This window comes from Monodon monoceros, unplaced genomic scaffold (assembly GCF_005190385.1).
Source record: "Monodon monoceros isolate NGI ecotype Baffin Bay Population unplaced genomic scaffold, NGI_Narwhal_1 Super_Scaffold_1, whole genome shotgun sequence".
Lineage (NCBI taxonomy): Eukaryota > Metazoa > Chordata > Mammalia > Artiodactyla > Monodontidae > Monodon > Monodon monoceros.
This window is the reverse complement of record NW_021703765.1, coordinates 20,809,516-20,832,537: the sequence shown is the minus strand read 5'-3', so window position 1 is coordinate 20,832,537 and position 23,022 is coordinate 20,809,516. Positions and strand designations below refer to the sequence as shown.

Here is a 23,022-nt window from a genome sequence, read left to right as displayed (position 1 = left end):
ACCAATTCACATTCCCACCAGCAGTGCAAGAGGGTTCCCTTTTCTCCACACCCTCTCCAGCATTTACTGTTTCTAGATTTTTTGATGATGGCCATTCTGACTGGTGTGAGATGATATCTCACTGTACTTTTGATTTGCATTTCTCTAATGATTAGTGATGTTGAGCATTCTTTCATGTGTTTGTTGGCAGTCTGTATATCTTCTTTGGAGAAATGTCTATTTAGGTCTTCTGCCCATCTTAGGATTGGGTTGTTTGTTTTTTTGTTATTGAGCTGCATGAGCTGCTTATAAATTTTGGAGATTAATCCTTTGTCAGTTGCTTCATTTGCAAATATTTTCTCCCGTTCTGAGGGTTGTCTTTTGGTCTTGTTTATGGTTTCCTTTGCTGCGCAAAAGCTTCTAAGTTTCATTAGGTCCCATTTGTTTATTTTCGTTTTTATTTCCATTTCTCTAGGAGGTGGGTCAAAAAGGACCTTGCTGTAATTTATGTCATAGAGTGTCCTGCCTATGTTTTCCTCTAAGAGTTTGATAGTTTCTGGCCTTACATTTAGGTCTTTAATCCATTTTGAGCTTATTTTTGTGTATGGTGTTAGGGAGTGATCTAATCTCATACTTTTACATGTAGCTGTCCAGTTTTCCCAGCACCACTTGTTGAAGAGACTGTCCTTTCTCCACTGTACATTCCTGCCTCCTTTATCAAAGATAAGGTGACCATATGTGCGTGGGTTTATCTCTGGGCTTTCTATCCTGTTCCATTGATCTATATTTCTGTTTTTGTGCCAGTACCATACTGTCTTGATTACTGTAGCTTTGTAGTATAGTCTGAAGTCAGGAAGCCTGATTCCTCCAGCTCTGTTTTTCGTTCTCAAGATTGCTTTGGCTATTCGGGGTCTTTTGTGTTTCCATACAAATTGTGAAATTTTTTGTTCTAGTTCTGTGAAAAATGCCAGTGGTAGTTTGATAGGGATTGCACTGAATATGTAGATTGCTTTGGGTAGTAGAGTCATTTTCACAATGTTGATTCTTCCAATCCAAGAGCATGGTATATCTCTCCATCTATTTGTATCATCTTTAATTTCTTTCATCAGTGTCTTATAATTTTCTACATACAGGTCTTTTGTCTCCTTAGGTAGGTTTATTCCTAGATATTTTATTCCTTTTGTTGCAATGGTAAATGGGACTGTTTTCTTGATTTCACTTTCAGATTTTTCATCCATAGTGTACAGGAATGCCAGAGATTTCTGTGCATTAAATTTGTGTCTTGCTACTTTACCAAATTCATTGATTAGCTCTAGTAGTTTTCTGGTAGCATCTTTAGGATTCTCTATGTATAGTATCATGTCATCTGCAAATAGTGACAGCTTTACTTCTTCTTTTCCGATTTGGATTCCTTTTATTTCCTTTTCTTCTCTGATTGCTGTGGCTAAAACTTCCAAAACTATGTTGAATAAGAGTGGTGAGAGTGGGCAACCTTGTCTTGCTCCTGATCTTAGTGGAAATGCTTTCAGTTTTTCACCATTGAGGACGATGTTGACTGTGGGTTTGTCATATATGGCCTTTATTATGTTGAGGAAAGTTCCCTCTATGCCTACTTTCTGCAGGATTTTTATCATAAATGGATGTTGAGTTTTGTCAAAAGCTTTCTCTGCATCTACTGAGATGATCACATGGTTTTTCTCCTTCAGTTTGTTAATATGGTGTATCACGTTGATTGATTTGCGTATATTGAAGAATCCTTGCATTCCTGGAATAAACCCCACTTGATCATGGTGTATGATCCGTTTAATGTGCTGTTCGATTCTGTTTGCTAGTATTTTGTTGAGGATTTTTGCATCTATGTTCATCAGTGATATTGGCCTGTAGTTTTCTTTCTTTGTGACATCCTTGTCTGTTTTTGGTATCAGGGTGATGGTGGCCTCATAGAATGAGTTGGGGAGTGTTCCTCCCTCTGCTATATTTTGGAAGAGTTTGAGAAGGATAGGTGATAGCTCTTCTCTAAATGTTTGATAGAATTCGCCTGTGAAGCCATCTGGTCCTGGGCTTTTGTTTGTTGGAAGATTTTTAATCACAGTTTCAATTTCAGTGCTTGTGATTGGTCTGTTCATATTTTCTATTTCTTCCTGATTCAGTCTTGGCAGGTTGTGCCTTTCTAAGAATTTTACCATTTGTTCCTGATTCAGTCTTGGCAGGTTGTGCCTTTCTAAGAATTTTTCCATTTGTTCCAGGTTGTCCATTTTATTGGCATAGCGTTGCTTGTAGTAATCTCTCATGATCTTTTGTATTTCTGCAGTGTCAGTTGTTACTTCTCCTTTTTCATTTCTAATTCTATTGATTTGAGTCTTCTTCCTTTTTTTCTTGATGAGTCTGGCTAATGGTTTATCAATTTTGTTTATCCTTTCAAAGAACCTGCTTTTAGTTTTATTGATCTTTGCTATTGTTTCCTTCATTTCTTTTTCATTTATTTCTGACCTGATTTTTATGATTTCTTTCCTTCTGCTAACTTTGGGTTATTTTTGTTCGTCTTTCTCTAATTGCTTTAGGTGCAAGGTTAGGTTGTTTATTCGAGATGTTTCCTGTTTCTTAAGGTAGGATTGTATTGCTATAAACTTCCCTCTTAGAACTGTTTTTGCTGCATCCCATAGATTTTGAGTCGTCGTGTCTCCATTGTCATTTGTTTCTAGGTATTTTTTGATTTCTTCAGTGATCACTTCGTTATTAAGTAGTGTGTTGTTTAGCCTCCATGCGTTTGTATTTTTTACAGATCTTTTCCTGTAATTGATATCTAGTCTCATAGCATTGTGGTCGGAAAAGATACTTGATACAATTTCAGTTTTCTTAAATTTACCAAGGCTTGATTTGTGACCCAAGATATAATCTATCCTGGAGAATGTTCCATGAGCACTTGAGAAAAATGTGTATTGTGTTGTTTTTGGACGGATTGTCCTATAAATATCAATTAAGTCCATCTTGTTTAATGTATCATTTAAAGCTTGTGTTTCCTTATTTATTTTCATTTTGGATGATCTGTCCATGGGTGAAAGTGGGGTGTTAATGTCCCCTACAATGAATGTGTTACTGTCGATTTCCCCTTTTATGGCTGTTAGTATTTGCCTTAGGTATTGAGGTGCTCCTATGTTGGGTGCATAAATATTTACAATTGTTATATCTTCTTCTTGGATCGATCCCTTGATCATTATGTAGTGTCCTTCTTTGTCTCTTCTAATAGTCTTTATTTTAAAGTCTATTTTGTCTGATATGAGAATTGCTACTCCAGCTTTCTTTTGGTTTCCATTTGCATGAAATACCTTTTTCCATCCCCTTACTTTCAGTCTGTATGTGTCTCTAGGTCTGAAGTGGGTCTCTTGTAGATAGCAAATATATGCGTCTTGTTTTTGTATCCATTCAGCCAATCTGTGTCTTTTGGTGGGAGCATTTAGTCCATTTACATTTAAGGTGATTATCGATATGTATGTTCCCATTCCCATTTTCTGAATTGTTCTGGGTTCGTTATTGTAGGTCTTTTCCTTCTCTTGTGTTTCTTGCCTAGAGAAGTTCCTTTAGCAGTTGTTGTAGAGCTGGTTTGGTGGTGCCGAACTCTCAGCTTTTGCTTGTCTGTAAAGGTTTTAATTTCTCCATCAAATCTGAATGAGATCCTTGCTGGGTAGAGTAATCTTGGTTGCAGGTTTTTCTCCTTCATCACTTTCAATATGTCCTGCCACTCCCTTCTGGCTTGCAGAGTTTCTGCTGAAAGATCAGCTGTTAACCTTATGGGGATTCCCTTGTGTGTTATTTGTTGTTTTTCCCTTGCTGCTTTTAATATGTTTTCTTTGTATTTAATTTTTGACAGTTTGATTAATATGTGTCTTGGCGTATTTCTCCTTGGATTTATCCTGTATGGGGCTCTCTGTGCTTCCTGGACTTGATTAACTATTTCCTTTCCCATATTAGGGAAGTTTTCAACTATGGTAATCACTTCAAATATTTTCTCAGTCCCTTTCTTTTTCTCTTCTTCTTCTGGGACCCCTGTAATTCGAATGGTGGTGTGTTTAATGTTGTCCCAGAATTCTGTGAGACTGTCCTCAGTTCTTTTCATTCTTTTTTCTTTATTCTGCTCTGCAGTAGTTATTTCCACTATTTTATCTTCCAGCTCACTTATCCGTTCTTCTGCCTCAGTTATTCTGCTATTGATCCCATCTAGAGTATTTTTCATTTCATTTATTGTGTTGATCTTCATTGTTTGTTTTGTCTTTAGTTCTTCTAGGTCCTTGTTAAATGTTTCTTGCATTTTGTCTATTCTATTTCCAAGATTTTGGATCATCTTTACTCTCATTATTCTGAATTCTTTTTCAGGTAGACTGCCTATTTCCTCTTCATTTGTTAGGTCTGGTAGGTTTTTATCTTGCTCCTTCATCTGCTGTGTGTTTTTCTGTCTTTTCATTTTGCTTATCTTACTGTGTTTGGGGTCTCCTTTTTGCAGGCTGAAGGTTCGTAGTTCCTGTTGTTTTTGCTGTCTGTCCCCAGTGGCTAAGGTTGTTTCAGTGGGTTGTGTAGGCTTCCTGGTGGAGGGTACTAGTGCCTGTGTTCTGGTGGATGAGGCTGGATCTTGTCTTTCTGGTGGGCAGGTCCACGTCTGGTGGTGTGTTTTGGGGTGTCTGTAGACTTATGATTTTGGGCAGCCTCTCTCCTGATGGGTGGGGTTGTGTTCCTGTCTTGCTAGTTGTTTGGCATAGGATGTCCAGCACTGTAGCTTGCTGGTCATTGAGTGAAGCTGTGTGTTGGTGTTGAGATGGAGATCTCTGGGAGATTTTCGCCGTTTGATATTATGTGCAGCTGGGAGGCCTCTTGTGGACCAGTGTCCTGAAGTTGGCTCTCCCACCTCAGAGGCACAGCACTAACTCCTGGCTGCAGCACCAAGAGCCTTTCATCCACACGGCTCAGAAGAGAAGGGAGAAAAAGTAGAAAGAAAGAATTAGTAGAAGTAGAAAGAAAGGAGGGAGGGAGGGAGGGAGCAAGGAAGGAAGGAGGGAAGGAAGGGAAAAAAGACAAAGTAAAATAAAATAAAGTAAGATAAAATATAATGAAGTTATTAAAATAAAAAAATTATTATTAAGAGAAAACAAAAAAATGGATGGATAGAACCCAGAACAAATGGTGGAAGCAAAGCTATACAGACAAAATCTCACAGAGAAGCATACACATACACACTCAGAAAAAGAGGAAAAGAGGAAAAAATCATAAATCTTGCTCTCAAAGTCCACCTCCTCCATTTGGGATGATTCGTTGTCTAAAGGAGGGAAGGAAGGAAAGAAAGAACAAAAGTAAAGTAAAATAAAATGTTATTAAAATAAAAAGTAATAAGAAAAAAAACAGGACGGTTAGAACTCTCGGACAAACGGTGGAAGCAAAGCTATACAGACAAAATCTCACACAGAAGCATACACATACACACAAAAAAAGGAAAAGGGGAAAGAATAATAAATCTTGCTCTCAAAGTCGACCTCCTTAATTTCGGATGATGCGTTTTCTATTCAGGTATTCCACAGATGCAGGTACATCAAGTTGATTGTGGAGCTTTAATCCGCTGCTTCTTAGGCTGCTGGGAGAGATTTCCCTTCCTCCTCTTTGTTCTCACAGCTCCCAGGGCTCAGCTTTGGATTTGGCCCCGCCTCTGCATGTAGGTCGCCTGAGGGCGTCTGTTCTTCACTCAGACAGGACGGGGTTAAAGGAGCCGCTGATTCGGAGGCTCTGGCTCACTCAGGCTGGGGGTAGGGAGGGTCACGGAGTGCAGGGCGAGCCTGCGGCGGCAGAGGCCAGAGTGACGTTGTTCCAGCCTGAGGTGCGCCGTGCGTTCTCCCGGGGGAGTTGTCCCTGGATCCCGGGACCCTGGCAGTGGTGGGTTGCACAGGCTCCCTGGAAGGGGGGTGTGGATAGTGACCTGTGTTTGCACACAGGCTTCTTGGTGGCGGCAGCAGCGGCCTTAGCATCTCATGTCTGTCTCTGGGGTCCGCACCTTTAGCCGCGGCTCGCGCCCGTCTCTGGAGCTCCTTTAAGCAGCGTTCTTAATCCCCTCTCCTCGCGCACCAGGAAATAAAGAGGGAAGAAAAAGTCTCTTGCCTCTTTGGCAGGTCCAGACTTTTCCCCGGACTCCCTCCCAGCTAGCCAAGGTGCACTAACTCCCTGCAGGCTGTGTTCACGCCGCCAACCCCAGTCCTCTCCCGGCGCTCCGACTGAAGCCCGAGCCTCAGCTCCCAGCCCCACCCGACCCGGCGGGTGAGCAGACAAGCCTCTGGGCTGGTGAGTGCCGGTCGGCCCTGATCCTCTGTGCTGGAATCTTTCCGCTTTGCCCTCCGCACCCCTGTTGCTGTGCTCTCTTCCATGGCTCCGAAGCTTCCCCCTCCGCCACCCGCAGTCTCCGCCCGCGAAGGGGTTTCCTAGTGTGTGGAAACCTTTTCTCCTTCACAGCTCCCTCCCGCTGGTGCAGGACCCGTCCCTATCCTTTTGTCTCTGTTTATTCTTTTTTCTTTTGCCCTACCCGGGTACATGGGGGGGTCTCTTGCCTTTTGGGAGGTCTGAGGTCTTCTGCCAGCGTTCAGTAGGTGTTCTGTAGGAGTTGTTCCACATATAGATGTATTTCTGGTGTATCTGTGGGGAGGAAGGTGATCTCCGCATTTTATTCTTCCGCCTTCTTCCCGGAAGTCAGGCATCTTTTTAATGGATAGAGTTGATCAGTCGCTATTTATGGTTTCATGGTGGCCTTGAACTTCTCTATTCTGTAAAAAAAAAAAAAAAAAAAAAAAAGAAAAGAAGGCCAAGGTCTGGCTAAATGATGAGGCAGAGAAGTGACCCCCCAGGTAATCTGGCACCCAGGTGTGTTATTCACCATCCTAAACTGCCACAGAGTGTGTTAGAAAGTGATACACCAACACTCAAATGCAGTTATCAAAATTTTCATGCTTGTAATAGTCTACTTAGACATGGAACCTCAGTAAATATTTGTTTTTTTTTCTTTCAGTAGATATTTGATATATTCTGTGGACTGAAAAAGCACATATACAAACATATAAACACTTGTCAGCCTTTTATTTATACAGTCAACTATGTCATTCTATCTTAAGTTATAAGTTCTGTAAAAATTCAAAAGATAAAGAGATGATTTCTGGTAAGTAAGTCTAAGGAAGAGATTTTTTTGACTTAGTACTTTAAGAATGATGACAGATTTGATAGGGAGATGTTAGGGGAGAAGGTATACTTCTTAAGAGGAAATTTCATGAGAAATACAATCAAGAGGGAGCCAGATATAGACCTGTTCAATAAATCCAAGAATTCTTTCGTAGGAGTTGTGGAAGATGAGCCTGGAAGGAACACTGTATTAGATTCGTGGGTACCAGCCAGGATTTAGGGTATGAGACAATATTAGAAAATGGAATGTTAGAGTTTCTTGAGTGAAAAAAAACAAAAAACTTTGTGGTGATTTAGAAACGCTCCTCTTTTGACTATGTTTAGAATGGATTTAGGTAAGAAAAGAGTAGTGATAGGAATACCATTCGTGTTATGATTACAGTCTATCAAATGTGATCTAATGACTTGAACCAGGCTTTTTCCATGAGCACGCTCTTGATGAGCGGGTAGCTATTTTCCTGAAGATCTAGTTAAAATTATACCTGTATCTTTGTATTGCATTAGAGCCTTGAATGACTCTTATGAAAACACTGTATTTCGTTCTTATGAGTTACAGTGAGTTTAATGTTCATAAGTAGGTGCTCATACTCTGCCTTGAAAATATAGTACTAAGTTGATAGCCTATAACTTCTTCTTTTAATACTGTTGCTGGTTTGTTGCATGACCATGAGATGAGAGTGCTCAAAGACAGCACAATACCGGAAGCATTAATTCAAGCCGTATAGAACCTTGTAAACCTAGAATTTCTTTTTGATGCTTGGGGTTTCCTTTGTAGAGACACAAAGAAAAAGCTACAAATCATGTTTATAATTTCTCACTATATCAAATAATCAACTATTTGAAGTTTTCAAACATCGCATCATTAAATTTTAAGAGGTAATTCCAACCCCCTGTTTATTAAGATCTAAAATAACCATAGTGATTAAGCATGTGGAACAATAGCCAACTCCATTAAGCCCAATTATATTAATATATAATCTCATGCCTCATCTATGATTCTTCCAGCTAGATGAAGTTCATATAAAGGAACCAACTGTTGAGTATCAGTTTGAATTACTCTTTCATTTTATGTTTTATTCTATGCTCTAGAACTCTTTAGGTGAATTTTGTGAATACCACAGACATTCAGATGTAAAATACATATTTAGAATTTTATCTAGTGTATGTAACTTGTACAGGACCATATATCTGAATATATAGAAGTATCCAGATATTTTATCAACTTATCAAAAATATTTTATTCTTACCTCCTTTGTGTAAAATGTATAACTTGTATGTGTGGGTAAATTACTCCCAACGGTGTTTCCTTAACTATAAAATGGTAGGGATGTGAAGACCAAGAAGAAAGCTATTAAGGAAACAAGTCAGAAACGTATTTGAAAAATATCTTGATGTATGTAACCGTCACAACATCTGGACACTACTCATTGCAGATTTGCCTTGTGTAGTATATATAAACCATTCGCTGTTCAAGTATATGCTTTAAATCCATACCAAAGCCAATCAGTAGTAGATTAATGTGGCTTCTTTTGAATACACTCAAGATTATATGCTACAGACAGCCTGGAAATTGGACTTTGAACAATGAGCTAGGGCACAAGTTAATGGATTCCTTTTGATCTTCATTCAGTGGTGGATCCAGCATAGTTATAGATTATTTCCAGTTAACTAAATGAGAAGAATAAAATTAGGCATGTGGTTTGCTCCCACTGTAGACACATCTGTACTGTTGAGACAGATAGCTCCATGGATCTAGATTCCAGATGAGTAATTTTAATACCTAAGTGTAGGATATATTTCCATTGATAAATTAACATATGCATCAAAATTCATATTTCTCTATGGTCTAGAATCAATTGTCCTTGCTAAACCATGATGCCACATCTCCAGGTCTGTAGGTCTGTTTATGAGTGTGGCGGTAGTGAGTGGTAGACCATCTTTGGCAACTTAAATCTATTCCATATGTGATACTGATGTAATTTCCTTTTTCATAGATTCAGTTACCCTGTGGCTCAAAAGGCTAATCCCTGAAAGGGACATGAAATGCTACCTTAGCCTAGGATATGAGACTTCTCTACAGCATTTCTGATTGTCTCTCATATTAAATTATGATGCTTTAACCTAGGTCATTTTGCCTTTGCCCTTTTCACTCCAGCAAAATTTTTATCAGATTATAGGGAAAGTTAGGTTTGTGAGAATTAATGGACCCCAAATAAACCTAACAGTAGTTAAAACTGAACACATTAGAATTTGTTATTGACTAAATATTGGTGGAAAGTTTCCTGACAAAATTTAAACTGAGACCTAGGAAACTTTGACCTACTTATAATCTATAAAATAAAAATCGCAGTAATGCAAATATGATCAGAAAAACTTGACATGAAACCCAAACTGATGAATGAATGAAATTTTACTGTGAAATGCACATACAGGGAAACCAATTCCAGTAAGATTAAAATACTGGAATATAACTGTGATGAATAGAACACAAATCAAGAAATTAAAATTAGTTAATTGGATTAACTCTAGAAAGTAAAATTGCCAATGATCCATCAATGGTGACATAATTCATTCAAATATGTTTGTAATCGCAAAAAATATTTTCACGGTCAAAGAACTAGGGTCACAAATATCCATCTGTTCATAAAAGGGGGTTCAAGAGGGCAGGCTCCAGATATCTTCCACCCTTCTCATATACAGCATCATGATGGAGGAGGCTTCTCTCTCACCATCCTTCATGCTCAGTGATAGCCAGTTTATTTATTTTTTTGTCTTTTCATTTTCCCCTACCTTTGCTTAATCCATATGGATGCATCTTTTTTACATGTTATTTCAAATGAACATCATAGTAGTTGTATTTGTTGAATTCACTACTATCCCATTTTATAGCCCAAAGAAATGAAACAAGTTACCAAAGGACTCACACAGAGTAGGTGGCCCAGCCAGACTAGAAACGCAAACTAGTCTAATTCCAACTTAAGCATTTGTTCATTTCACCACAGCTATAACTGGCAAATACTGATGGTCATTTACCTTAAGGAGTCAGCCCATGAAAGATTGTTCTTTTTTACTATAATTTCAAGACTCATCTTTCTTGAAACTGCGCTGGGTTATATCATATGGCCAGTCCTTCATAAATCCCCATAACTTCATAGTCCTTTGTCCAAAGTTGGCTAACAGTAAGAGCATAGGATGAGAATTTGGAAGAACCAGGTCCCCTTTGCAGGATTACATTGTAGTAACTGTGTGAATGCATGTGGAATTTCACTTCTCTGAACCTCAGTTCCCTCATGTATAAAATTAGGATGATCTTGCCTGGTTTGTTTGTTTTATAAGGCTGTTTTATTACCCAATAAAAACAGAACAGTTAGCTTCTAGAGGTTAATGGCAACATCTTTATCATTTTTCAGTCACGGAAACTACTGTTGGGCCAGACGTAATGTGGTGAAATGTGGAGAGCAAACGAGATGTATTTTGAGAAGATGCTTTATAGAATACAATTTTCTAAAAAGAATACAGGTGTGATTTTTTATTTGGTGACTACTGTGCCTCCTCTGAAAGATTTACCCTTTGTTCTTTGTGTTTCTCCTAGGACCACTGAGGTTCCTCTCCCAGACAGAATCTGTCACTGCCTTCATGGGCGACACAGTGCTACTCAAGTGTGAAGTCATTGGGGAGCCGATGCCAACCATACACTGGCAGAAAAACCAACAAGACCTGACTCCCATCCCGGGCGACTCCCGCGTGGTGGTCTTGCCCTCTGGAGCCTTGCAAATCAGTAGACTTCAACTGGGAGACATTGGAATCTATCGATGCTTAGCCCGGAATCCAGCCAGCTCAAGAACAGGAAATGAAGCAGAAGTGAGAATCTTATCAGGTATTGCTGATAAGATTAGTGCTCTTTATTCTCTTCAGAATTGTATTTTCTAGAGTTGTTTGAGCAATTTTTCCCTTAACACATATTTAGTAGTTGTTTTTAAGTTCTGTATTGTGTATTGCATTTAGTTTTATATATTTTTCTTCTTTTCTAAATGAACCATTAGATGAGGGTATGCCATAAAGCTTTTCTTATCTCTCCATGGTTTGTAGTTGAACTTTCTGGTACAACAGAAACAGGTATTTTCCTTATGTTTGGCTTCATTCACTCACTCATTGCATTAATAGTTAATGAGTGCTTCTTTGTGCAAAGCCCATTGCTAAACATTTTTATGTTATTTGATTCTCCTCTGGTAGTAGTCTAAGAGGTAGTTATTGTTATCCCCATTTTCAGAGGATGAAGGTGAGGCTCAGCAAGGTTAAGAGACTTCCCCAGCTTAATATTGAACATTCATTTGCTTATCCATTCATACACTCATTTCTGTGAAGCATTGTGCTAAGTACTAGGGATACAGCAATGACTAAGACTGACACAGAGCCTGGCTTATGTAGAATTTTGGGTGAACATGGACATACGAGTAATTACAATAAAGTGTGATTGATGTTATGATAAGGAAAATGTTTCTCTCCATCTGTTACCTCCCTTTCTTTTCCCTGGAAAATCCCTAAGACTCTGGCCTCATTTTTCTCTCCTAAATAATCAGAGGTTAGAATGGATATTTTCTAAGATCTCTTCCAATAACTGCTACTATCTTATATCTATGTAATATCTATCAATACTTTCTCATTTAATTTTACTTGTAGGGTTTATTTAGACTCATTTGTGAGAATCTCAAAGAAGGCAACACTTGAGTAATTGTAACAGACTCACTGTCAAAGCACTGGCGTTGGCTCTTGTCTCCACATTCTGTATGTAGTGGTCACAAGTCCTTCTGCTAGGTAGAGGGTAACATCCCCAAGTCATTCCAAATGCAGACTGGCAATGTGATTGAAAGTTTCCAGAGACCTCAATTTAGGACCTCTCTAAAACCGCTTCTAACCCTTTTGTGTATTCTCTCCTCTGTTAGTCACAGGGATACTGACTTAAATGTGTCAATAACCATCAGTGACACTGTTGCCTTCCATCCTCTAGGCAGTGACAGATGCAGATGCAGCATTTATTCCCAACGCGTACATGCATTTATTTACGCATCCATTAGATACACAAAAATTTTAAATATTTATATTCACATACCCTTAATAATGCATCTGAGTCAATCAGATGCGAAGCCCAGGTAAGCCACGTAGAAAATTGGCAAGAATATGTTTGACTATGTTAATACGACCGAAAAGTCTGTTTTCCAGTGGTATTAAGGGATAAAGTTGGACTAATTAAATATTAAATATGAAATGGAAACATTTGAAAGGCACAGAGACATAATCATCAAATCACCATTTACATTCATTTCTTCACCTTGCAAAACACATTTGCATTGTAATGCATGGAGATTTATTTAAAGCCAAATTTCATATTGTTAATTTGGCTAAAATCAAGAATATGCCGTTGTACTTTGGAGGTGTGTGGGTTTTACTTACCTGAATGAAAACTCGTATTTTTTTTTAAATCACTACATCTAATGAGAATTTTTCTCAAAGTTCTATGAATTCAAGTATAAACTTCACAAAGGAGTTATGAGCTAAGGTAATAAACACACACACATTATTAGCATACTTGATTAATCCTGTATTGTATATTGTTGACCACATAAAGGACCTACTGGAAGACCATGTTTGTCCCATTTATCCCAGAGTTTGCAAACTGGTTTAGAGGTCAAATTCACAAATCCACAACAAGTACAAAATTCTTTTAGTTGCCATTTAGCGTTTCCTCATTTTTAAAATTGTGCTAATCCTTTCTGAATCAATTTCCGCTTTCTATAAGTACCAGTTTGAGGAAGTCATAATTGCACAGGTATATCACCCTTTCTCTATTGTAACATGTGTTTAATAGGGTAAGATAGACACAGTTAAAATAGAAATCCATCATATTATTAACATGACTTAGAAGCATTAAAGTGGTACGTATATGGTTACCACTCTTTAAAAAAAGTACATTCTTCCATGGCCATTTAAATGTCATGTTGACTGATGAACTTATCTATTTTCCCTTTAATTTGAAACATAAATGCCAATTTGAAGTTCTGCAACTTTGTTCAACACTTGTTTTTACCACAGTTCATAAAGAGAGTATTTTCATTTGTGTGCATATGTGTGGAGAGTTATCCATTTCTAAATAATATGTAATTTGATGCCCTTATTCAAGTTTATGTAGAATACCTTTCAGGTTGCCACTTTTATGTATCAGGTGTCTGATATCACCAAGTAACAGAGATTTATTAAATTCAGATTTTAAGAATCAAATAGTTGTTTCGAAATGCTGTCTTCCAGCAAGCAGTTGCAGTTTACTCAACAAGCTTTTGAGTGAATCTTATGTACCTGTCATCACACAGGTTACTGGGAATACAAAGTTGAAAGATAATGCCCGCGCAAACGGTTGTCTAGTGGGTGAAATAGATAAAGCAAGTAGACCGTTCTTTGAAAGAAGAAATACAGAGTGCCATCCCCTTACATAAGAGAGAAAAACAATGTGCCCGTCTTGAAGAACAAGTAGTAGCTAGGCCAAGAGAAGACTACCCCAGGAGGAAGGAACCGCATCAGCAAAACACAGAGAAAATAGAGATAAAAGTTTTTCAGAGGAACTGCACGCATTCTGTTTAACTAGGTCATAGGGCATAGGAAGTGTTGAAGGAGGAGAAATTGGAAGCAAGGACGATAAACTGAAGGAAGAAAGATACGGTAGAATGTACAGCATTAATTCTGGAGAGAAGTGATCAAAAGCTCCTACTAAAGTGGTATCAGAAAGGATTCAGAAATGAAGATGGGTGGGGAGATAGTAAGGACAGGTCTTGGAGACATTTCAGATGTGCCTCAAGAGAGAGGGAATGGAGTCCACGCTCAGATGAAGCTAGGTAGTGGCACTTTTCCTGAGATTAGGAGCAGGGTAGTGGTGTTATTGTGCTCAAATTAAATTACAAATTTTTTAAAGAGATTTTTCTCATAACATTGTATATTTTCAAGATTAAATGAATAATTATTTGTTTCATTAAAAGGTAGAAAAATTGGTAACTAATTTGTTGATTAATGTTTGAAGACAAAATTATGGGGAATTATATATTTTTAACAGAGTAAGTTACTACTAAATTATTGTAAAGGATTTTTTTTGAAATATTGATAACAAAACACTGAGAGTTGAGATGGTTTAAAATGTCTCATTGTCTGTGATGGAGAATGTAGCAGGGATTGAAACAGCCATAGTGATCGTCAGGTCCACTTTATTCAGAACTCATCATGTCTGAGTGCCAAACAGTAGACTGAATTGATGAATTATAAATCTGCTTTGGGCACTAGGTTGACTAAAATAACTGGCCCATACACTGGAACTCTGATTTCAGTTTTCTTAATGGCCTAATTGAATTGATCAATTGGTAATTCAATCTGTTGTTCATTCGTTTAACTATAATTAGATGATTCTGGATCATGGATAGACTTGAACTAAATATCTATGTAATTAGAGACATTGGCTTTTAATGGAATAAGTTGGACTAAAATATATTTTGAATGATTTTTCTCTATATTTATTTTTTATTGGAATAAATTTTAATAGAAACCATCCCAAAAGGCATATTATTTAAAAGGAAAACTGTGTTTTTTGGTTTTAAAAGCGTTTCAGAATATGTTCGTCTCTAAGAATTTATTATTAACCAATGGCTGCATTAAACTTTTTAGTTTGACTAAATATTACTTATATTTCAAAGCTAATTACATTTTCCTACCATTTATTTGTATAATTTCTACAGAATAATAATCTGTAGAGGAAAACAAAGAAGACACATTCTTTGTTTTGAAATTTACCATCGAGCCAGACAGTTAATTCATAGCCATATGACTAATATAAGGCAGGGAATGGTAAATTTAGGTAAATATCTCTAGTTCCAAAACAACACAGACAAGGGATACATCAATTCTAGGTAGAAAATTTGCAAAAGTCTTTAGAGAGATTACTTTTGTAGGTCATCAGGAGATATAACCATTTGTAGAATGATAATAGCAGGTGATCAATCTGGAGTTAGAAGCTGAACCTGCCTTATGGAGAACCTTAAGTCCCATGTCTAGGAATTTAGACTTGATTCTATTCACTTTATTCATGATCAGGGATCCTTAAAGGTTTTTGAACAATGGATTCAATGGCATAAAGCACACTCAGAAAAACAGAAACAGGGAAGTGAAGAGCAAATCACATTACTGTATTACCTGATAGTTTTGTATTCTACTTAATGTTTTTCTCTGCTTTGAAGGATTTTCCCATAGTTTGCTTTCCTTTTTTAGGCTAGTTTTGACTGAAACTATTTCCTATGCCATGCTATAAACAGGACACACTTGGTCTTTCATAGATCCAAGTTGGATAAAATGATTTCTTCTGCTTCTCTCTTATCTGTACTTAGAAAAGAATAAAGTAACAGACCATATTACCTTTAAACCATGTGAAGTTTGTGCTTCCTAATAAATATTATATTAGATGTAATCCAGATTGCATGAAGGGGTTAGCATGTGGACTGTCATCTGTCATTTCCATGGATTTGGTTCATGTTGATCAATTAATATTTAAAATTCCCAGTTTGAACTATTTTATGATAAAAGTGTGAAAAGCACGGAGTCTGATACCAAAGTACAAATCTCAGTTTCACCACTTGCAAGTTGTGCAATTAGAGCAAATTACTTAATCTAAGTCTTAATTTATTAACCTTGCAAAATGTAGAGAGTAATTTCATACAATTTCATAGGGTGGTTATGAGGCTGCAATTTTTTGGGCCAAGTATAATGCCTAGAATTGCTAAGTCCTTAGTAACTATCATAATTACTTTGGCATCTTAGAAATTCCACTTTTAAAGATTTTGATTCTCATATCAAGATTATTTTTCTTTTATGAAGTTACCTGACTTTGATTCTGGATATCAAAGTATTCATTGACCTAGTGGTAGTTAATTACATGTTTTGTGCTATTTATCCATAGTACTCTATTTTCTTCATTTCCTTTTCACATCTGTTAGAAGCCAGAGTACCCTGCAACTATTTCCTCTCTAGTAACTCATTGATACGTGATTTTCACCCTTACCTCTCTGTCAGCATCATTTCTTTGGCTGTATGAAATAGTGCAACAGACACTGGCTTAGAAATAAGAGTTAGCCAATAAATAAGACTTCTTAATATCTTATCTTTGTTAGTCATTGCCGATTCTTTTAATCCTCTAAAATCCTTAGTTTCCTTAGCTGTTTAGAAGTTGGACTAGATCAGCCTTTCCAAATCTCACTACCGAGGATCTCTTTTATTATTTTATCCACATTAATCCACAATTCTGCCTTTATAATTGTAATGTTTAAGAGTAGAAGTTTGCTAGACAAATTCTAAATTTTCAAAACCATGAGGCCATGCTAAAATACAACAATTAAAGGTCAAAAATCAATCTCATAAAATAGGAGACGTTTACATTTATATTTTTTTTTAAAAATTAAAGTCAGTTTATATTGTCATAGAAAGCAGACCAAAAGAAGATTTAATACTTTTTATTGTATAAATTGACTGCCCAGGCAGTGAACTGACCAAGTTCCATGTCATGATTTGCCCCCCTCCCCTCATATGATAACTTTATCCAGCCTTTTTGGGGAGCCTGAGCTGGGCAGAGCACAGAAACCAATGGACAAGCATGTTATATTATATGAATTAGTTATTGTAAGTTAGGTCTTTTAGCCAATGCAAGATAACTGAGATAACCAGTGCTTCACACAGAGTTGATGAAATCCCATTTAAATGCAACAAAGTCTCATATGTTAGCAAATCTAAGCTGATTTACCGTGGATATGTAAGACAACACGTAGACAATGTCTGTTTGCTTTTTGAATTTGCTAAGAATAAATCTTCATCTCCCAGTGCTATTTTGGGGGTGATCAACAAGGTCCAGGATTCCAAGTTGAAAGTACTTGGAATACTGGGAGATCTATGACATTTTTGTTGCCAAGTCTGTCATTCTAATGTCACCAGTGATCTCTCCTTCACCAAATCCACTAGTTTATCTATGTTCATCCTCGACCTTTAGTGAGTTTAGATATTGATTATACTATCTAATCTTAAATTTCATTCCCTCAATGAAATTTGCTATTTCACACAATATGCTTGAGATTGCCCTCCACAAGGAGGAATAACCATTTCTTGAAAAGGAGAGAGCTTGTCTTTTCCTGAGTCTACTGGGCTGACGTATGGTCAGTTCTGCATTTCCTAGGAATATGACATTAAGCAGCCCTGGGTGGGTGACGGAAGGGTCAGGTAGTCTTCCCTGTTTCATACACAAACAAGAGGGTTTCTCCAAGGGTGTGTGGAAGCAAAACCCATAACCTATGAGTGCAAAAGTCACAAAAATTAATGAAAGAACTGGTAGAACTTTCTTCTTTGGTCCTCTTGGACATCAGTTTATTCCTCGAGCATAAAAGAAGACACATTTAGTCAAGAGTTATGGGCACAACTTCATTTATTCAACATTGGCCAAAGAGGAAATATTTTGAATACTTTTGGTTCTTTATCAAAAATGAGAGAATAACAAATCCATTACTTTTCTGGAAAGTTATAAGTGCTGCTTTATGCATTTATATAAATTATGAAGATTTCTAGGTTCCCTAAACTAACTTTGACACAGCATAATGGCAACATTTGTTTTCTGGGATTCTACTGTCAGCTGTAAAATTTAAAAAAAAAATCATTCTGTAAAAGAAAAATCACTTCCTTCAGATCTGCTGTAAAATGAAACTGATAGACTCAAAATTTGCCTGTGAGACAGAAGGGATATAACCACATGCCAATGATAGGAATAGACACTCCCTTTCTTCTTCCAAACTCTAACTACAAATAGCAGTATGTGTGTGTACATGGAGAAGGAAAGAGGAAATATGAACAGATGTAGGAGTATTTACAGACAGGGAATGCCATTTTTAGCACTGAATTGGTGTAAACAAGGAAGGAAAGTAATAGAATCCTAGAGCTTCTGAGAAATGGCTCCCTTCTTCCTCTCTGTTCAAAGCTCCTTGGCTTTCAGCCAGATGGAGATTTTGTTTTTTACTAAATAAATTTAGATTCCTGTGATCCGTGTGGATTAGGCTCGTTTTTAATGAAAGACACTCTAAAAGATTTAGAAGGAGTTTCGTGGAATTTTTGGCTCAGAGCACGTATTAGGATACCTACTTTTGTTTGAAAACACATGGTACCTGCTGAATTTCCTAAAACAGAACTAGATGGGGGATGGCTAATCAGCCAGCAGGTGGACAGTAGGTTAGCTTGAAACTGAGGATACAGACAGAGGCTCTGTGAAGTTAAATTAATTTGTAACTCTTATGCCTGGGTAGAAATCAAAGAGAATATCCCATTGTAGCCTGCAGTGCCCTTTTATTTCCAATTGGAAAAATGTTTGATATTCCACTGAGGCAGGAATTTAATAAAGAAATCAAGAGTATACAATGAGGGAAAAAGGTTTTGCATTCAGAAAGCATAAAAATTAAAAGCAAATACTAGTTATTTTGAGGAAGACAGTAAGTTGTAAAAACCAGTATTTTTTTTTTTCTTGCTGACACAGATGCCAATGGTCCATCGTTAAATTTCTCTATGCCTCAGTCATTCTTTAGATTCTGCCATGTTAAGTTTAGTGTTGATGTTCCTAAACAATAGTTTAGGAAAATGGCCCCATTTAAAAAAAAAAAAAAAGAAGTCATTGCAAGGTAAGAATGCCTTCCAGTTTGCACAAGATAGTCCTGGTCACACTTGATGTCCTAGAATAATTATAAAGAGAGTTACCTTTCATTCTGAAACATATCCCAAGTTGTGTAATTTATATATTCAACCTGGTCATGGATCATGAAGGAAGGCAAAATTATGTGGCCCCGAGGCGTTTGGGAAAACCTGGGAATGCAGAGAGTCAAATCTAGCTTCCAGCTGGCCTCACAGATTCAATAAATTTGGCCAGTGTAAGGTCTAACGAAACCTTTTTTTGGCGGGTGGGGAGGTGGGGTGAGGAAATGTCTTTAAATGGAAAATATTCTCTCCACTTTCACTAGTGCACTTTCTCCATGCTTCTTTAGTGCATGGGCCCTGAGGATAGTTGAGTTCTTACTTCCGAATTGTAGGTTAAATGTGTCAGTTTATTGATCCAAGATGCTTTTGTGTGTGTGTGTGCGGTACGCGGGCCTCTCACTGTTGTGCCTCTCCCGAGGCTCCGGACGCGCAGGCTCAGCGGCCATGGCTCACGGGCCCAGCCGCTCCGCGGCATGTGGGATCTTCCCGGACCGGGGCACGAACCCGTGTCCCCTGCATCGGCAGGCGGACTCTCAACCACTGCGCCACCAGGGAAGCCCGGTCCAAGATGCTTTTTAACTTTCAATGGCCTATTGCTGAACGAGAATGATGGGAAATATTTAAGTTTTGCGCTGCTTTTCTAACTGCAAAATAATAATGATGATTGTTGAGGAGGAGGAAAAGGAGGAGAAAAGGTATATTTAATTTATCAATTTCTACTTCTACTTGAACGATGCAAAATTATTCCCATGTTGAAAGGAAATGGGCTTCTTGAATGCCTCAAAAAACTGCTTAATTTGTTGAGACTGTGGCTATAGCAGGTCTTCAAAGTATGGTCTATGAACTCCTAGCATTTCTCGAGATGATTTCAGGGGATCTGTGAGGTCAAACCTTATTTTAACAATAATCCTAATGAGTTTGGGGGGTATTTTTTCACTATGGTGACCTAAGAATGTCTTTGATGAAGCAGTAAAAATTATTAATTTTATTAAATATTGATTCTTAAATACATATCTTTTTAATATTCTGCATGTCAAAACGGGAAATAAACATCAAGGATATCAAAGTACAGTGTTTTCTGAGGGGTAAATGCTTCCGTGATCATTTGAGTTTCAAGGTGAATTAGCTGCTTTTTTTGGGGGGGGGGCATCATTTTTACTTGAAAGGACCATCAGCAGGAAAACTGTAGCTATTCAGACTTGAGTACTAGTTAGACATTTTCTCAAAAATAAACGAAGTGAGTCAGTCAGTGCAAGGAAAATAGTATTTGCTCCCAAGGATGAAGTTCATGCTTTTAAGACAAAATTAGAAATTTGGAAATCTTGTATCTGCCACGGGGATCTTGACAGCTTTGCAATATTAAAAGGCCTTTCTGATGGGATTGGTGGTGAGAGTAACAAATGAGATTTTGTGATACTGTATAATGAAATGTGTCAACATTTGGAAGGTATGTCCCATTCAGTGTACCATTCCAAATGACCATTGATTGATGTGACTAAATCAAGCGTGGGCAAAAAATATTTTCAAAATGCGAGATAGACCAAGGGATTTTTTAACACAAAATGTTTATTGATATGGTGTCAGATTTCACAGTACAACTAACCTTCAGGAAACTCCTTATTGAGTTTTGGTGCAGTCTTAAAAGATAAAATCTACAGTTCTCTGAAAAGGCTGTTAAAAATACACCTCCCTTTTCCAACTACATATCTATTTGAGGTCAGATTATTTTCATGTAATTCATCCAAATCAGCATATCAGAACAAAGTGAATGCAGAAGGGTGACACAATCTAGTCATTTTCCTTTAAGACACATTAAAAATGTACAGAAATAAAAGGTACTACTAATAATTTTATTTTGGAAAGTGTAGTTATTTTTTTAAATACCATTTTTGGTGAGGTGTGAATACTTAATAAAAATATTTTAATCTCTGTTTTGATTTTTAATATGGTAACTATTTATAGCTATAACCGACATAAATAAAAGCTCTTTGGGTACCTCAATAATTTGTAAGAATACAAATGGTTCCTGAGACCAAACAGGTGGAGATCCACTGTTTACATTATTATTCATTTTCCTGATGATTGTAGATCAGTCCTCTCTAAGATAATAGATTAAGCCAAAGTAGGCCAAATTTACTATTTAAAAAGTTAGGAAGGAAGGAGGAAGGGAGGAAAGGAGAAAAGGAGGAAGGAAAAAAGAAAGAAAAGCATAAGTAAAAGCAGCATGTTGCCATAAGGTGTTGCTAGAATTTAATGCGATCTGTGTATGTCAAAGATCTGCATCGCTGGAATGACTGCTTTTTCTTTATTTATGTACCACCCTCTTCGTCTGTGCGGAGGATTAGCTGTATCTCTACTAGCATGACAATGAGATCAGATCAGAGAATCAGGCTAACATTTACCTCCCAACAGGAAAAAGCTAAACTGGGTTTTAGTCCAAGCAAATCATGACTGCTTATAATCCATTTAGAAAACATAGTTGTGACAGTGTGTGTGCATTCACTTCCGTGAGCATCATATGAAAGAGGTCTGTTTTTGAAATTTTTAATATACAAATTTACATTAGAAGAAAAGTCATTTTTTTCTGGTTTGATTTTAAAGCTATTGCCAAATATGTTTCCTAGAATCCACCCTTGCATATCCGTCCCGTCTTTTAATTGCAAAACATATTACACACGCATAAAAGTATATGAAACATATGTCAATTTGAAGAATAAAAATAAAATGACCATTTGTGTACCTATCACAAATTTATGAAATAGAACATTTCAGACCGGTATTATATGCCATTTCCTTGATGAAATCATGTTTGTTATTTTACTGGATTTTTTTTCATATTCGTTATTAGCTGAATAACTCCATTGGGTTCTCAATAATCAGTGGCCATGTAGCAAGAACAAAAATTTTTATGAATAATTACTAATTCCATCATAGTTCAATTAAAATCAATTTAGTCGACAAAGGTCATGACCTAGAATCTTAAGTTCACTCGCCCCAGGGCTTTTTCATCTATATTATTATGGAGTCTGTAGGGAGAATTTTCATTTGCTCTTCAATATTTGCCTTGTGTTTTAGTCATTAGCTTTTATAATTTCTTTGTTTCTTGTATAATTTCCATCCACTTTGCAACACCAGAGTTTAAAATAACTCTTTACTCTAAAAAAAATATGTTCTTATTAAAAAAATTCTAAAAAAAAAAAAAAATCACATTTTAATGGAGAAAAATAAGGGATACCTCAAGGTTAATCATGTTTCTTTAAATAACCAGAATCACCCTAATAGTGAAAAAAAACAAACAGAAACCAAAAGTCAAACTAAAAATCACAGCAACCAAAAAGGTTACTTGGTATTTTAAATATTTTAAATAGCTGGGATGGATTTGTTTTGTTTTCATTCATGTGTATATTTCAGCTATCTATTGCTGTACAACAAACCACTCCAAAATGTAGGGACTTAAATTTTTATCTCTTATAGTTGTGCGGTTTATCTCAGCTGTTCCTCTGCAGGTTTCACTTTGAGTCACTCAGGCATATTTGACCGAGGTGGGAGTGTTAAGACGGCCTCACTCTCATGTCTGTCAGTTGGTGCTGGTTTTGGCTGCGAAACTCAGTCATCCTCCATGTGCCTTCTCATCCTCCAGTTGGCTAGACCAACATGGTCATTTCATAAAGACCCATGGCAGAAACTTGTATGGCTTCTTGAAGCCTTGTGTCCAGAACTCATCAGTATAATTCCCAACACATTCTATTGGTCAAAGCAAGACACAGGGCCAGGCCAGATTTAAATCATAGGAAAGTGGACCCTCAACTCTGGACTGAAGGAGATCAAACAATTTGTGATCATATTGAATCTGTCACAATGTTGTGAAACATATGAACTATTTACTATTAAAGACCATTTCCATTAGCTTTTGGGGGGAACTTCCATAATATTAGAATTTATTAGATTGGATAATTACAGAGAAATATCTTTGGAGAAATGGAACCAGATTTCTCTGCCAAAAACTGACATTTCCATATGTATGATCAGGGTGACACA

The 23,022-nt window shown here is 37.1% G+C and overlaps 1 protein-coding gene across 1 annotated transcript in view; it reads left to right on the top strand.

The window, feature by feature from the left end:
* Positions 1 to 23,022, top strand: part of DCC (DCC netrin 1 receptor) — a 1,166,576-nt gene that overhangs the window by 514,573 nt on the left and 628,981 nt on the right. The window contains 1 exon segment of the mRNA XM_029216808.1: positions 10,772 to 11,056. Coding sequence (XP_029072641.1) covers positions 10,772 to 11,056 — 285 coding nt within the window.